Source organism: Rhagoletis pomonella, unplaced genomic scaffold (genome assembly GCF_013731165.1).
Source record: "Rhagoletis pomonella isolate Grant_MI unplaced genomic scaffold, Rhpom_1.0 Rhpom_scaffold_00002, whole genome shotgun sequence".
NCBI classification, from domain to species: domain Eukaryota; kingdom Metazoa; phylum Arthropoda; class Insecta; order Diptera; family Tephritidae; genus Rhagoletis; species Rhagoletis pomonella.
The window spans coordinates 3,355,716-3,372,050 of NW_023458556.1; the positions used below are offsets into that span (position 1 = coordinate 3,355,716).

The 16,335-nt window shown below is 34.1% G+C and overlaps 1 protein-coding gene across 1 annotated transcript in view; it reads right to left on the minus strand.

Annotated features, from left to right (window-relative positions):
* LOC118734402 (A disintegrin and metalloproteinase with thrombospondin motifs 7-like) overlaps window positions 1-16,335 on the minus strand; it is a 69,960-nt gene that overhangs the window by 3,539 nt on the left and 50,086 nt on the right. The window contains exons 2-9 of the mRNA XM_036464126.1: window positions 11,940-12,338; window positions 11,043-11,253; window positions 10,101-10,260; window positions 9,270-9,389; window positions 8,461-8,649; window positions 7,412-7,989; window positions 6,113-6,211; window positions 5,925-6,038 (exon numbers count right to left, since the gene is read on the minus strand). Of these exons, the coding sequence (XP_036320019.1) occupies window positions 5,925-6,038; window positions 6,113-6,211; window positions 7,412-7,989; window positions 8,461-8,649; window positions 9,270-9,389; window positions 10,101-10,260; window positions 11,043-11,253; window positions 11,940-12,021 (1,553 nt within the window). The 5' untranslated portion in view covers window positions 12,022-12,338. The remainder of the gene's footprint in view (window positions 1-5,924; window positions 6,039-6,112; window positions 6,212-7,411; window positions 7,990-8,460; window positions 8,650-9,269; window positions 9,390-10,100; window positions 10,261-11,042; window positions 11,254-11,939; window positions 12,339-16,335) is intronic.

Genomic DNA, 16,335 nt, shown 5'->3' on the forward strand with positions numbered 1-16,335 from the left:
TGTAGTCAACTACGAAACCCTCACTAGGTGGCAACACCACATTGAGCTGTCAGCTCGCAGCAACCACAGCCAACATCAACGGCCGTATTCAGTTTTTTACACATTCATTCGCCCACCAAACCGAGAGAAGACACAAGCTTTAGCATTTTAGCCTAGCCTCTTTAGTCTAGCCATTTTAGTCTAGTTATCGTGTATTTTACTTCGTCTTTAAATGTAACCAGTTCATTGTTGTATTGCTTAATTATACTTTAAATCAAAAATAAATAAGCGTTTTTGTTGCAAGCCGGTACGACGTCCATAACAAGAATGGACTTCCGGTTAAAATAATGGAACTCGATTTGGTTGTTTGCACGGTATGAATAACAATTTTTAACCACTGGAATTTCCAAATATCTTCGGTCGAAATGCTTGAAAAATTTACCTGCTTAATGTGCAAAGAATGTTTCTACTTCTGGGTATTCATTTTTCTCAAACTTAAAGGATTTTATATGTTTTCCAAAGCTATACGCTTTTTACCTTAAATCAAAGATCCCTTTCGTCAAGGACAGGTTTGTCATGGAAGCCGAATGACCCTCCAATAGTTATGGTGGGCATCTGGATCTATTTATATTGAAGTTTTTTCATCATTAAAATAGCGTTTTCAATTTTTGTAAAATGCTAAAAACGCATTTTCGTGCCATAGAGTGGGCTGTGGTTTAGCGATTTATTTCTTCGCCTTAAGTACCACAACTGTGTTTAAAAATTTATTGTGAACTTTTATTTGTAACAGAGAAATTCAAATACATTTCAAGTTTTACGGTAAATCATGCTGTTTCTAGTAGCTAACCTTTGGATATGTCGTTTGCACCACTCTTTTGGGGTTTGTATAGGGCAACCAAGCTTATTATTTCCATAGTCGTTGGGAATTTTAAAGGAATAAGAAGCATTGCATATATTCTGCTGTCTGATTACTTCAGCAGTTATTTAGCTACCTTTCAAGCCACAAAAATTCATTCGTGTTATATTTTCGGGCTCTTCTTCGCATAGTTCAATGCCAAGGGATATTTTCGGCCATAATATAACATGGAAAAATAATAAAACGATTTTATTATAAAAATAGCTTATATATCTTTAAGTTCTGTTATTGTTTGTAATAACGGTAGATAAAATTACAAACGTAATTATTAAACGTACACGTAAAATAAACGTAACGTAAAGTAAACGTAAAATTACAAACGTAAAAATTACCATTCCATTATATAGTGGCGCAAACAATCAGAACCATCAATAGCGTATGTTTAAATGAAGTGTTCAATTTTGGTGGTATCTACTGTTGTCTTCACTACTAATCGATTAATAATAACTGCGTCTTTATTTTACTTTGAATTCGAGTTTTCGCGGCTGAATTTAATTGACTTAGATAGAATCAAATTACACCGGAAGAGTGAAATTTGGCGAGCTTAATTTTAAACGAATTTCATGCCGAACTTTTTATAGCCAATGGTGTTAAGTTCACTAACTGGTTGACTGGTTTGACAAGGTTTAGACATTTCGGACCATAATTTACAAATTCGTCCGTTTTGAATCAAAAAAAAAAAAGAAAAACAAGTCGAGAAGTCGTATTCGTCTTCTTCTTATTTAGCGCTGTAGCCGCCTAAGCGATTTTGGTCGAGATCGTTTCTCTCCTGTGTCAACTGATGCCAATTGGAAATGCCAAGTGAAGCCAATTCCTTCTCCCCTTGGTTTTTCCATCGCAGTGTGGGCCTCCCTCTTCCTCTGCTACCACCAGTGGGTTCCGAGTTGAATACTTTCAAAGCTGGAGCATCGTTGTCCGTTCGAACGACATGGCCAAGCTAGCGGAGCCGCTGTATTTTAATTCACTGCATTTTGCCTATGTCGTTGTAAAGCTCGTACTCGCCGTTGCCAACGCGTAAATGCTGGTTTCTAAATAAGGCAGAACAGGTTTTGAGGTTTTTGTCGATGTCGATGAAACATTGATTGTTCGAATATGGTATAAACCGGATTTTTTAATCGAACAAACCAGTTTTTTCTTTTCATACAAATCTTGACTTTTTAATAGAAGGTTCGAGTTTTTCTTATTTGGGGATGAATAGTATGTCATATTTGATTCAAATAAATGAATGTTTGGCGCTAAACCGTTTTCTACGTGTTTGGCCGAGCTTCTCCAATTAGACTTCTGCTTTTTGATGCTATGACACAAATAGGGTATTTTCCAAGATTTAGCGTAAACTGAATACCTGATCTATGGTGGATTTACCAGGTTTGAAGCCACACTGATAAGGCCCAATCAGTTCGTTGCCGGTATCTCACACAATACATTCGATAAGACCTTGTATGCTATGCTTAGAAGGCTGATCCCGCGGTACTTGGCACGAATGGTGGGGTCGCCTTTCCTGTGGCTTGGGTAGAGCACACTTAAATTCCAGTCGTCGGGAATGCGTTCATTTGACCATATTCTGCATAAGAGTTTATGCATGCACCTTATCAGCTCCTCGCCGTCGTACTTGAATAGCTCAGCTGGCAGGCTGTCAGCTCCAGCAGCTTTGTTGTTTTTCAAAAGCGCTAATGCTATTCGTACCTCGTCATAGTCAGGTGGTGGAACATCGACTCCGTCATCATCGACTGAGGGCTCGGGTTTAATTTCACCATAGCTTTCAGTGCTGCTACCAATCAGTAGGGTGGAAAAGTGTTCCATCCATAATTTAAGTAGGTTCTGGACATCAGTCACTACCTTCCGCAAGTCGCCTAACCCTCTGGTCATATTTTCGCACATTTTTTCTGTCCGCCAGCATTTTAAGCTCTTCGCACTCAGGTATTTCGACCTCTCTCTTCTTTTTGCGGCAAATACGCCTCGCCTCCCTCTTCAGCTCCATATACTGGTCCCACATAGCTCATTCTTATGGTTATTACCTTGGAGTTAATTTACGCCGAAGTTCCCGTATTTCTGAAATTTACCATTGATGTCGGTGTAATTTTAGTCCGATTTCAAATATTTTTAACGTCTTGCTTTTATGTGTCATGGACAATAATTATACAGAGTTTGGTACAAATTGATAAAGCGGGGTTACCGAGATACGCATACGTATTTTTCACCCATTTTCGAAAAATATTCAATAAGCGTATTTCTTGCTAAAAAATTATTGCAAACATCAATTTTGAATCAATTCTCTTCAGCAGTTTATGATTTATCGAAGATTTCGTATTTCTCTAAATTCACGTTATATGGGATGTGGGCGTGGTTGTTGTATAATTTTAAAAATTTTCAACCGTTAGGAACCATTTACCTAGACCAAAAACTGTGCCAAGTTTGGGAGAAATTTGGTGAAGCAGTTACCGAGATATATGTAAACATGCAATCATAAGTGGGTGGGGCCATGCCCATTTTCCAAAAATTTATAATCTTATTTTCCGCCATAGCTTCAGGACTACCGATACATGTTCCAAGCTTCGTTAAGATATTTTCATTTTTTCTCGAGTTATCGCGTGCACAGACGGACGGACGCACGAACGGACACACAGTCACACCTTAATCGATTTCTCTTTTCATTCTGAGCATTTATGTAGATACATAGATATACATTTGTCTATAACTCTACCGATTCCTTTAGTCTATTACAAACAACCGCAATAACAATAAAGCATTTGCATAAAAAATGTATTGATCTCAGTGGATTTTTAGGAAATTGGAGGAAAGTGTTAGTTAACTGACTAAAACGATCACCATAGGTGTATAGTTAGCTTTAAGTTTTTCCCAACAGCTGGAAACGTCTGACAAAACTGTTGCGCATTATAAACCCCACAATTTATTTCGTTTCAGCATAAAAATGTTAATACACTAAGGGCCGTTTTCTCAAGTAGGTTTTAAAATTTAACTGCCCTTTAAATGATCACTTTGTTCTGAAAAATGTGTTAAATATGTATGTGTAAATTTAAAATTATACTTGAGAAAACGGCACTAAGTGGATTTCATTTGAAACAGCTTGCACAAATATACCGTACTCATGCAAACCTCTGCTTATACATATGTATGTATGTGTATGCAGTGCAGTGTGTCAAAGTGTATGCAGTAGAACATGCGTCAAATGAGTTTTGATCAAAGCAATCAACAGGTGGGTTCTTTGTGCGACTAACAGCTTGCTTTTGGTATTTTTTGTAAAGTCTAATATGTGGGTAATTTCCAAACAAAGTGTACATAAATAGCAAGTATTTTTTATTTTATTTTATTTTTTTTTTTAAGAGTGGCAAATTTATCATCTGCAGAACACGAAACTGCTTTCAGGCTACTTCAAAAACTAATTTCTTTTTCTTATTTTTGCATTTTTATAAAATATTTTCCAGAATGTCACTTTTTCAGTAAATAAGCTCTGAAGGAATAAATAAGTTTAGAAACTGTTCGAAAAAAGTATACTTACCGATAAGCATTGTACTGTTTTTTTACCATTAAATGCATGCTTTTTAAGCTTTTAGCTTTTTAAGCTAATGTTGAAGCTTTTTACACATCCTTCATGACATTTTTCAAGGAAATCATTGAAACTCCTTAAGCAATAAACTTATATTGGGAATTATCTTATATTTAGTTTCTTTTCACATAAATAACTGGAAGACATTCAGGAAATATTTAGCCGTCCTTACCATGGTGCAGTGATAGATTCACTTAAAAACACAAAATAATTACTTTTATTAAGTTATTTCTTATGTCATTCGATCAAGAACTTCTTGCGCTTCTTAACTGTAATGCACTTAGGCAAGCAAAACAAATAATTTAAATATTACGGCAAATTTAAAAAAAAGTGACATTCAGGAAACTTCGGAGGGGCAATATTATAATAGCAAACCACGCTTATCAGGCAGGTTTTGCAAATCACTTCCGAATGAATTTGAACCAAATTCACTTTGAATTCATATTAACAAGTGTTGAAACTCACGCGGAAGTGGAATAGCATAAAACAATAAAAGTTAAGTTGGTCATTCACAAACAGTTGCGCCATTTTTTCATTGTTTTTCTTTTTTTGTTTAAACTTTTTTTCATATTGATTATCGAATAACCTGAGCGGGGACAAATATTTTTACATATATGGAGCTGGTAAAATATATCAAACAGATACCGTTCGCAAAAGAAAACAAAACGGCTTACAATAATGAAAAAAACAGCTTTTTTGATGGATCGCGTGATGCTGTTTTTTTATTTTTCGTTTTTTCGTGGTCCAAATATATGGGAAAAATGGTTACATTAACACTGCGATGTAATTTTACCTGACCACCTCTGGTCCATCGCTGTATAACAGAGGACCACCTACACCTACACAACTTTCCCGTTTGGAAATGCGTAATTTACATAAAATAAAGTTTCTTAAAATTCGATGTAATAATATTTACATTCCGCAACCGATTCAAATTTCCGATTTACTGCGAAGAGGTGACGTTCAACATATACTTGAACTTTTTACGTCTGAAGTGGTCCAAGTCAGTTAAATAAGTTACTAAATATTTATCTTATATGAAACCTGGTCCATTTGCTCATATCGCACATTTGCTTGAAGAGCGTCAAAATCCAAATAAAAAAAAAACAAAAAATAGTTAAGTATGCAGAAAATACCGCTGCCTCTACTTCTAACTCGTTGTGCAAAAATATCATACTTGAATCGATTATCAGTATCTCGCTTGAACAAAATATGTATTCATTTATACTATGGGAGGTTATGTAAATTCAAAACTTTAAAGCCGTTTCCCCTATTTTTTTGATATTTTTAATTATAACACTCTTGCAGGAAATGTGCGTTATGTACTTTAAAATGATTTCCCACTGGACCAACTGGTCCTCAAATTTTTTGCAGGATATGTTTGTGCATACATATGTATGTATATTCGTATCTACTGAATATATATATATGTATGTATGTACATATGAATGTACACTAACTTACTTGTGTCCCAGTTCATGTGCGATTGTATGTGACAGCATAATACCATTATCCTCGTTGACGCTGCAGGACTGCTTCGGCTTGCACATGCCACCCACATTAGCCAATCCGAGAGTCCTGGAAGTGACAAATGGGTTTCTTAAAACACAATACACAAAAAAGGTAGCTAGTAGTATTCAAGCCACTCTTACATGCAATTGTTACCGCATATATTCGTCCTTGTTATGAGAATGGCAACATCGTGATGATATGTATCGTCTTTATTGACTGTATTCAGTTTGTGCTGCCAGCTGGTGGATTGGGGAAAGTTAGTGAAATCGAAACAAAATTTGGATGAGAGTTGTATTGATCATATCGCACGTTTAATAATATATATGTATATCGTTACATTAATTCACAAAGTTCTAGTTCTGGCGCGAAACATCTCTTAGTCCCGGTGCTAACATTGCAACACTCATTTTACGTTAATAAAAATAATAATAGGATTGCTCTAGCGATGCGTTTCGATAACTTTTCGGATGCGTTTTGGAAAAGTATACATTGTCAATATTTTGTAGTTCGGCCTAATGGAATATTATATTTTGTGGGTATGCAAAGCAATTGACGTATCATAAGCGCAGTGCATCGGCGCAACGAGTTAACAAACTTTTGTGAGTGATATCTCACAAACATATGTACATTTTTACATACAAAGTATTTACATTGTGAATGCACATGCTACTCTCCTGTAGCTAATAACGTCTAGACTTAAAATTGCGTTTATCTTATCACATCCACTCGATCACTAAACAAAATGTAAAGCACCACCAACGCCACACGGATTACAAACGGAAAACGAGCCTTATCCATGCATAAATATGTATGCTCACATACACATCGCTCATTTACTAAAAGGTTGTTGCAACTCAACTAAAACGAAAATTTTCAGGAGACGCGTTTAAAGTTTTCAATTTGCTCCCAAAATGTAAAAAAAGGAGAGGTATGTATGAATACAGTCTTCTTACGCGCAAACTACACAAAATCTTGGCACAAAATTTGTACAGAATATGAAGCATGTTGTAACAAGTTCAATTCTGCATCATTTCCTCAAAAATTTGTTTTTCGAGTTATGGCATTTTTTTTATTAAACGAGCGATATGTAAATACATACATATATAAGTAGGAGAAATAAGAAAAAAAAAAATCAACTGGCGCCTACAAAGTCAACAGAGAACAATCTGCGAGAAAGTGGGAGCCACAGAGCCGTATGCAAATCTTATGTGCCTGCAAGCAATCTAGCAACAACGCCAACTACATATGTATGTGGATATGTATACCCACACTCACGATTACGTTTGCATATGCCTATGTACATACACGTATGCATACATACATATGTACACGTTTTTTTCATATGCACATCGGCCCAAAGCGTCAGAGGCTAGCCGGAAACATCGGGCATACATACATACATAACGTCGCGCCTAAGTAATCGTTAAGCAATAACTCACCTACAAAATGTATCCAAATTCTTTTGGGCATTTTGTGTCAGATTAAGATCTGGATGCGCTTCGTACTCTTCCAGCAAAATCATTTTGACGACGACAATCTCAATTGAATTGCCAATGCTGGGATCCTTGTACAGCGCCGATACCATATTCATTATGGTTAGTAGATATGTCTCCAATTTGTGATGAAAGGCGACCATCGTTGCATCTGCCACTATTAACGCTTCCACATGACGTGGGCTGCTAATTGAACGTTTTGTGCGTTTTCCGTTTCCCATATTTAAACTTTGTTTATTGTCGTCGTCTCTATTGTTGTTGTTGTTCTGAACGTTGGCGGCAATGTTGTTGGTGCTTGTTGTGGCGGCCTCACTATTTTGCTTAACGAAGTGAGAGGGAATGAAGAAATCAGTTTTGTTGCCGCCGCTGATCGCTTTAATCTCATCTGTTGCAGTCTCATATTTGAATTCCATTTCTGCATTCGGCGGTGATTGCTGCGATGGCGGTTCAGATAGTTGATGATACTTCCGATGACGTCGCTTTAGCATATTTTGCAATGAGTTTTTATGTTGTTGTCGTTGTTGCTGATGATGTTCATGTTTATGGAGATGTCGGTGTCGATGCTGATGTTTTATTCTTTGGTGTACATTTTGTTGTCGCAATTTTCTACCACCTTGAATTTTGACCTGAACAAATATATGTAAATATGGCGGTATATCGCCGATTAAAGTACAAAACCGCGTAACTGTAATTTTTTTCCAAAAATTGGATTTTCTCACCGAAGCCTTTCTCACTCAAGCCTTATTTATACGTCCCGAAATATACTAACCAGAAAAGCGATTGCTTTATAAAAGAAAGAACCATTTTGAAATAGGAGCGTTTTTACTCGCTACAAAATAATTTATGCAACCTTACATACGCGGTTTTGTACTTTAAATGACGATATATATTTTGCAATTTAATGGTGATTTCGTTTCTTCCAAAAAATGTTGCCCAAATTTTTTGCTAGGAACGAAATCACCATAAACTTTGAAATGAGAGATACAACAAATCACAGTCCATGTGTAAATTAATTTCAAATACGCTTTCTTTTTGTTGTATACCTTTCCCTGCGCGTGCCATTCCAGCCGTGTTTCGCTATGTAACTTGGGCTCCTTAGTACCGCAATTGCTGATGAGCGCCTCTCGTTGCTTTTGTTTTTGTTTGTGGTTCTCATTGCTTATTGATTTACTAATGTTCTGCTTCTGTTAAAAGAGAGAGTGAAAAAAATCAGCCAGAAATGCCAAAAAGTTTCTATTTATTTATTCAAATACTAGATTATGGAAAACGCTCTACTGGAAAAATAGTTAATCTTTTCGTTTTTACAGAACTTTACTTTATTCTGCAAAGAGAATAATTCCTTGAATATAATACATATATGTACATTAGGGTGGTTCTTAAAGGTAGAAAGCAAATTTTATCATCAGATTTCCTAAGCCTCGACTTTAGTAGTATCGATTTTGGGTAGTAAATGAGTAAAATATTTTTAATTTTTTGAGTTCATTGCCTCTGGCCTTTGACCGCTTTGCGACACGCCTTAATCGACTATGACTATGATAGTATCAATATTGGGTATTATATGAAAAAAATTTGGAATCTGAAATTTGCTCCCCGTGCGACACGCCTTAACCGTTTCCAATCGGGACCAAAATTTATATGCGATATCTGTGACCGTGTTATTACCCATTGAGGGGGTGAGACTGATAAAAACCGTTCATTTGATTTTTTAAGGACCACCCTAATGCGCATTTTCATTCCATTGGATTTTTTTAGTTTAATAAAAAGTAGTCTAATTAAATTTAAGATAGTTTAATTTTATATTTACCTTTACTTTTAAAGATGATCTATTAAATAGTACATGGGCACGCCCATTTACTGTGTCAGCGTGACCGTTTTTCGAGGGTTCAATGTAGTATTCATGATTTTTTGTTTTAATGTGACCGACCTGTATTCAAATATAAAAAGTATGTTATCTTTAAAATTCCTTCAAATTTTATTGTAAGTAGTGTATCGCTTGGTCAGAGTGAAAAGTCCACTTTTTAGGAAAATTGGACTTTACGGTGAAGTAAGAAAGGAAAATGAAAAAATATGAAACAATTTTGTATGAAAAAGTTTGCAAAATACCTGGAAAAATTATTTTGGGATATTTTTTCCTCTGCCGTAAAATAAAAAAAAAAACAAAAACGGACTTGGCAGCTGTTCACTCTAAGCTAGTGATATTAAAGTTCAAAAATAAGACAATGCTGCAAATCGTATGATTTGAAAACGGTACGATTTGCAATTATTTATTTGTAAAGAAGGTAATAAATATTTAAAATGGAAACTACGAGAAACACATCATTTACGTCATACCCATCGATTCAGAGCCAAATTTTGCCTTTTTGTTAAGATATCTCCACAGTATTTTTGCCAAATAGCACCGTTTCAAATCGTATGATTTGCACCACACGCTCGAATAATATAAAATAATGTAGCAGCGCATTCAAATAAAAAAACACACACAGAAAAACGAAAGATTTAAGACGCAAACTTGCTTGAGGTTGCTGTAAGCATGCGATCGAAATAAGTTTTACATTAAATTTCGTAGAATTTAAGAACAAATTATGTATTTGAAATTGATTACAATTAAGGAAATATCTTTTCAGATCTAACTCACCAATCCTTCGCATGCGGATATCGCTACATTTGACTCGAAATGCCCTCGCACTTTGCCATGAAAATGACAGTCGGTGCCTTTTATAGCCATTTGACGAGTCCGAATATCTCGTCGATGTCTCTCGATAACCATGTTCGGTGCCATAAAATAACTGTGTGGTCTACGTATTTGGTTTGGTGAATTGCCGAAATGTAAAGACAGGAAAACATACTATCAACGAATATATGTAAATATATGAATGTAAATTTTATTTGCATACATATGTATGTATGTATACAGCGTGGCGACGAATAACTGTTACCCAGGTTTTTTTTTCATAAATAAAAGGGTCCTTTACAAATTTTTCGAAAAAGTATTTTATAAACAATTTTCCACAGATTTTACTTTATTTGTATTAACTAGTTTTTAAGTTTTAATACTTATTTACTTTTGCCAGCAGTGTAAACTTTGATGGAAAAGTTCATTTGGCACGCAAGTCTTTTTCAGGTGTATAAAAAAAGACAAAAAAAAAATAAAAACTGTATAGGGTTGGTCGAATGAATGGCCGTCCTAGTCACCACTCACCAGGGGGAGTATAAGGGACTCAAAATGGAGAAAATTTTGCCTATGGTTACAGAAGATATGGAATAAATTATCTGACGAACTTTTCTCTCAAAGTTTACACTGTTGGCAAATGTAAATAAGGATTAAAATTTACAAACTAATTGATACAACTAAAGTAAAATCTGTGGGAAAATTAGCAATCAAATACTTTTTTCGCAAAATCTATAAAGGACCTTTTTATTTCTCAAAAAAAAAAAAAAAAAAGAGTAACAGTTACTCGTCGCCACGCTGTACATACAAATGTATTTAAGAATGCTATAATTTTTGAAAATAGGCACGCGCTTCACCTTAGCAAATGGTAACATTGAATATTTTAGATTAATTGTATTAATTTCTTACTCTAATTCAAGATGTATAGTCTGATTTTCCACATCCAGTCTGTAGTGTACTTTTTCAATACTTTTAGCTACATTTCGACGACGACGGCTATGTTCAGAGCGATAGTTTTGGTCATGTCGATAGGCCAAATCGTGAGTCAGGAATTCTCCACGTTCGTTAACACGCCTTGGAACGATAAGTGCACCGGATTTGAGTTCGTCAGAATGCAATCCTAATCGGAGGAAATATATGTATACATACTTTTACACTCGTAACACAAACTTAAACATTGAATTTTTCTCTAATTTTCAAAGAGTTATATTTTGCTGTCCTATAATTTAATTAAATAGCATTTTGGGGCTTTACTAAAACATTAGGAGCTATATATGTACATACCAAGGATGCTCTACAAACTATACCTCGTTTTGTTGATGCTTATCAAATAACTTATCAAAATAATTTCGTTTTGTTTCAGCGCTAAATTAAAACGAAACAAAACTCAATTGTTAACATCGAAACAAAATAAATCGAACGAAAAGTTGTTGTTGTTGTATGCCATTGCCAGCTCACTATTAACACCTAGCACCTAAATGCATGCAATAGCTTCAGCATTAACGATTGAATTTCTTTTCGTTAAAAACCAAAATAGAATTATTTTGATAATTACCTAAACGACAAAAAACTGCATCGTTTCAACAGAAAGGATTGCTTTTTTTTTGGTTAACGTTAAAATTTACGTTACAGTGCATCCTTGGTACATAAATGATAACTCAACTTTGACATTTGTGAGTTGTATTGATTCAATTACTTTTACACTTTTTCTGTAAAATAACTAAATAGTTAAATAGGATCGCTTGCATATACATACATACATATGGCGATTATATGCAACATTTAAGAGCCGATCCATTAACTTACCATACAGGACGTCTGCAGCAGAAGTGCCATATATGCACAGCCATTGTAGTATGGAAGGTAAAATGTAGGCGAACAGCTCCATCGTAATTAAAAAAAAAATAAGTCTGAGTCACACTGATACTTGCATCCCTGCGTTTAGTCGAAATTGTCAGTGTAGCTGTAGCTGTTATTGTTGTTGTTGTTTTCTTCTTTTCGATGCCAAATCCACTTTAACCGTTGTCAATAAGAATGTAAACCTTTACATTTAACTTAAACATGGCAACATCGACATTCTTTATTATTTATTTAAATGCTTCAGTTTATATATATAAGCTTTCGTTTTAGTAATGCCAGAAATATGCGCACATAAATTATGATATACATTCATATGTGAATTAAATTAATTTACCTAAAAAATAGCTAAAAGAAAAACGAAAAACAATTATTTTTATATTCGCTTCACTTGAATATGAACATTTTTGAATTAACATACTACATACACATGCATATCTTTACTTTTAGGCATCGGATGGGTTTTCTTGCAATCTCGTTTTTGAAGAATAATCAATTTTAAAGAAATTTTATGAAATAGTAGAAAACACCCTAAATATTTCGTTAATTTTTCTTCTTGCATCTGAAAGCATAAGTATGTGGGATTATTCAATATATACAAAAATATTTTGTAACTCCTGTGGTTTAGGAGTTATGCAAGTTTCAACAGCGGACTGTGGCATTACAATTTTTGGAAGTACTTTTTAAAGTTACTTTATATTATTGAAAAAGTCTGCTCTCCTAATATAAAGTTTTCAAAAGTTGGTACACAGTTTCCTAGCTTCAGGATGGAATTAAAGAACTACGTTTTAATTGAACTGATAAAATTAATGTTAAGGTCAATATTTGTAAAAAAAAAATAGTCGGACTGATACGTTACAGAAAAATACTGTTACTTTAGCGTGTAGCGATAAGATTATAATTAGGTATTTAGTATGTTTTATGCAATAAAAGTAGCATGAATTCAGTAGTCTTGTGATGCGAAAAGTAATTCAAAGTAATGCTCTACAGCTGTAGGTCGTTTCCGAAGTAATTTTCTGCGTATAACTCGAACTCGATCTTAGAACTGCGCCAAGATGTTGAGTTTTTCGCGGTTAATTTCGCGAAAAACGGCTTTAATGGCATTTTGAAGAATAATAGTCGTACTAGAAAAATAGGCGAAATAGTTCCAATACATTTTTTATTATTTAATCCGAAAATCTTCTTCTTCTTTTGGCTTCATATTTCGCTTCTTTTGAGTTCGTTCCTTTTTGAAATAATACAAATATCGCGTTTTTTTATTTTTCTACGTAATTCTTATCTTCTCAGTTTATATAAGTTAGAAAAAATTCCAGGTTTAACTATGGGACAATAACACGTTGAATAGCTTCCAATGTTGCTTGTAAAATGAGCCCGGTCTTTAACTAAATAGGATAAATAGGAAAAAAATGTTACCTGAAAATTAAATTAGTTCAAAAGACTGTTGCGTTACACACCAAACATCACCACCGCATGGCGGTGACGTTGCCGTTGCTTCTCTCTCTCTCTATCAACAGTAAATTTTATATGCTGCTACGTACGTCAACCTACGTTTACGCTACGTCATTGACTAACTGCGCTGTTAGCATAGGATTTTTAGAAAGAATTCAAAGACATCTCAAACCATAACGCAATTGTCCCGAAAAAAGGCATGTGCGCCCTATACAACTGGTGTTGAGTTTATTTTTATTTTTTTTTAACTTTTTGAGCTCAAATGCTTAAAACCAGGGACCGCAACAGTTACAAGTTAAAGCTGGGTTATGCAAGACTTAAAGCCTGATTACGGCAACTTAACTTAACTTAACGGAACGTAGAACTTAGAGAATCAAAATGAAACAGATTTCGACGTGGCATTAAGTTACGTTAAGTTTCAGCTGTTCAATTACAAGCAATACCCATTTAACAGAATTTTTAAGAGAGCCGTAAGTTACGTTAAGTTTCCATAATCAGACCATTAGACTTGACTTACCTAGAAGCTTAGACGCGACTACTAAGCGTGTCACCTATTACCTTTTCTCTTTGTTTTGATTCTCAGCACTTGTATTTGTACACGTAAAATTGCAAACGTTTAATTTGTTTTTACACCAAAATTGATACAAAATTAACATTACAATAAATGCATTTACGCGTATAAAATTGTGGTTATTTTTATTTAATTTTCTGTCTTTATTTGAAAGTTTGTTTTTCGATTGCCAGATGAATTACATTTATACAAAAAATTATATTTGTGTGACATATTTGTAGGGATTTTATTAAAAAATTAAATGGCAGCATAATTTTCTCGTGGCTCTCTTTTCCCTTAGAAATTTAACTTATAATTCAAAACCTATAGTTCTCCAAGTTTCTAAGTGAAGTTGGTTTTTTGGGTAACTACACACACATACACGCGCTGCTCATTTGCCAGATATACAATTTTCAAGTCAAGTCAAAGTCAAAGTCTTGCATAACTGAGCTTTCATACAGCAATAAATAGATTTTAATTATTATGCTTCAATTTCTATTTCAAGGTAATTACGCACATTTTGATACCTTAACTGATTTTCTCCGACAAACAGTTTATTAACTGCAAACAATTGAAAAAGACAATTCCCCGTGAGTTCAAAATTTCGGGAATTTTTTTTTTCGAGATTTTCGAATATCATGACCAAATAAAATAATAGTTGTCTTCTTTTTTTCGATAAAGAATGTAAAAATATATATTTCACCAAAAAAAAAAATATTGAGGTGTAAATATTGTATGGAATGACCCATATGTATCTCTAAATGGAAGTGGTCGAAAAACAAAAAAAAATCACACAATTCAAAACTATCCACAGCACGTAATTGAATTTGAATTTGAATTGAAAAATTGAAAATGCCAACTTGTAAAGGGTTAATAGTTATTCACCATATGACATTATAGTCGGTGTTTAAAAGAGAGAAATGTCAAAATCACTTCTACTTTAAAGTGAAAGTTCATACCATCCATTGCGTCACCGTCACCGCTACCGCCACCATCACAGTCAACGATGCTTATGCGTCAAGTTACAAAATATCCGTTTGTCTTTGGGTCCGTATAATCATGAACTCTCGCTACTCTTTGCAAAATTTCCGTTTTACTTTTGCTTTTCTTCTATTAGATTTTCCACTTTAAATTTTTATTGCAACCACCAAAATGAAACTGGTTTGTTGTTTAATCGGAATTACTCGTTACATGAATTCACATAAATATTGTCTTGAATTCGCCTCGCATTGTATCAAGGACAATTAATACATACAACGTGGTAGCATAAGTATAAAAATCATATGTACATATGTATGTATGAATGCGCCTTTTTTCACAAATCTATGGTCTCTTTTTCGCCGAAAAAGTATGAAATGCTTCCAAGTATGCAAAAATATGCACGTAAATCGAATATACATATGCGAAAACCACCAACAAAATTGCCAAAAATATGCAAAATAAGCCTTTTCAAGCCCTGGTTATAACTACGGTGACCATAAATATATTTTGAAAATGCAGGACAATTTTTCAAAAAATTTACCTACATATAATTGCGTAGTATAAAAATAACAAAAATATACTACATATATACATTCCTCATCATTTGAATAGCGCACCCTTTTTTTGATTTTCTTCCATACAAAGTATGCTTGACAAAATTTTTATATGGAAGAAAATGCGTAGCACCGTCAACAAAAAAAATTGTCGCCCCTATGTTTTTTTTTTTAATCTAAAAAATTTTTTAAAATGGGATGTAGACGTAGAATATGCTATATCATATATATATAAATAGGCAATCATGTTTCCTTTACACCCCTTTTACGGCTAAACTATACTTCTAAGGTATAAACAGTTATATATCATTAGAAAGGTATTTTGATGCTGATGTGCAGGCAATTTTTAAAATTTCAAATCAGTTTAAAATAGAGCGACAAAATCAATTCAAAAGTCACACCAATACCAATGCACACATGTACATGGTTGGGGCGGAAATGCCCCCTAAATGTATGCTTTAATATTGATAGCGAATTAAAGAAACGTGCTAAGCAGCAGTTCAGGAATAAAAGGTATGTATGTATGTACATGAATAGATTAGACTCAAACAAGGAACAAGGTAAAGTTGAGTATGGAGAAGAAGAAAGTGATAAATACAGAAATTAAAATAAAAGTAAAGAAACCTAGATATAAAGACAAAGAGGAAGGAAAATTTAAATACCTAACCTAATAACAATGGTGGGGGTGAATATGTAAATGAAGAAAAGAATGGACATATTTAGATCAGGATAAAGGAAAAGATAAAGATGAAGACCAAGACGACGAAGATGAAGATGAAGATGAAGATGAAGATGAAGATGAAGATGAAGA